Source organism: Echinops telfairi, unplaced genomic scaffold (genome assembly GCF_000313985.2).
Source record: "Echinops telfairi isolate 266 unplaced genomic scaffold, ASM31398v2 ScPeMD7_46;HRSCAF=168, whole genome shotgun sequence".
NCBI lineage: Eukaryota > Metazoa > Chordata > Mammalia > Afrosoricida > Tenrecidae > Echinops > Echinops telfairi.
In genome coordinates, this window is record NW_022103944.1 from 792,556 (window position 1) to 794,114 (window position 1,559).

At 45.9% G+C, this 1,559-nt stretch overlaps 1 protein-coding gene across 1 annotated transcript in view; it reads left to right on the forward strand.

Moving 5' to 3' along the window:
- The first annotated feature begins 230 nt into the window (after positions 1-230).
- The window catches only part of LOC101657084 (protein S100-A7-like), a 3,465-nt gene continuing 2,136 nt past the window's right edge, over positions 231-1,559 (forward strand). The window contains exon 1 of the mRNA XM_004717910.2: positions 231-237. Within this exon, the coding sequence (XP_004717967.2) occupies positions 231-237 (7 nt within the window). The remainder of the gene's footprint in view (positions 238-1,559) is intronic.

Sequence of the window (1,559 nt, forward strand, 5' to 3'; positions counted from 1 at the left end):
TTAAAATGTAATACTTATCCTTGATCTGCCTTTGGCTCATTATAAAGTTGTTTTGGTTTTAATATTTTTTGCTTTCCTTTGGATTAAGGGTTTTCTCTGTTTTGTCTAGTCGTTGTTGGCTTTTGTTTGTTTGCTTCCTGTTTGTTGGGTTTTGTATGATTTCCTGAAAAGGAAATTCAGGATAGGTAGCTCTATAGAGCATGCAACTGAATGGATAATTACCTATGGGCATGACAGGTGAGGATGGAGGGAAATCGGGGTAAACAACATAGAATACAAGAAGGAAATGTTTTGATATTGATGGTAGTGATGATTGCCCAACTCTTGCTTATATGATTCAATGATTAATTATATGATATGTGAAGTAAATGTCAGTAAAGTTTTAAATTTTTTCATATATATATGTATGCATCTATATTCTATGTATTTATCTAATTTACAACCCTGGAAGCCTAAAGGGGCAGTTCTTCTGTGTCTTATGGGGTCACTGTGAGTCTAAATCAACTTGATGGTAGTGATCTTAGGATGTGAAGCCCAGTTAAGACAGGGTCCACTGACCACCACCCTCTTATTGGGTTTCAGGGAGGAAGAGGTCCTTGGTGAGGTTACCTAGGAAGGGCACTTACTGGTGGCCCTGATTGCTGATGGGAAATGTGGGTCACCACCCCTGAGGTGTGTCTCCACATTTGCATGGACAGGGCTGCAGGAAGCAGACAGTACACAGGGCCCCAGGGCTCCCAACCCCACAGACCCAGGCTGAGCCTATATAGGGCCTGCTCTGTGCCCAGAGACACAAGCTCTCTTGTCTTCTCCGGAATCATCAGAAGCTGCGGTAAGTCTGCACCTGCCTCTGAACTTCCCTGGAGTGCTGCCCAGAGCCTCTTGCTGTTTGGCCTGCGGGAGCTGAGAGAGCCTCTGTGGGAAAGCTTGGGTTCTAGCTCAGGCTCTGCCAGGGTGGGAGGCTCACCTTGAGGCCAAGGGGTCTCATCTATCTTTCATTGCTTATTATGCCTCTGCTACCTATGTCTAGGACAAATCTAGAGGGGTAGGGTGGAAACATTTTCAGTGGGAGTGCAGGACAGAATCCTTCCCTCTTTTTGCCTTTGTTCCTCCATGGATTCCCCTGCATCCAGTCTCCAGGATCATGAATCCCCACTCCCTACGTCCATATCCAGGTGTCCTGGTGGTGTACTGGGTTACAAGTTGGGTCAGTAACCACATGGTGAGCAGTTCAAAACCAGCAGGTGAGCTTCTCTTGGGGAGGAAAATGAGGCTTTCACCTCCCATAAAGAATGACAGTCTTGCACCCACAGGGGCAGTTCTCCCCTGCCCCATAGGGTCACTCCCTCCACGTGTCAGACCTGACTAGATAGCTGGAAGTGTTCTCATTAAAAAAAAAAATCTCCATAGCCAAGGAGAAGAGCTAAGTGTCTCATATGAGTACTTTGAAAGCATTCTGAGATTCTAGATTTTGGACACTGACTCATGATTCCATGATGCATTTTGGTCCAGCCTCAATAAGGCATAGTGAACAAAGCTCCACCTTCCTGCCCTCCTGT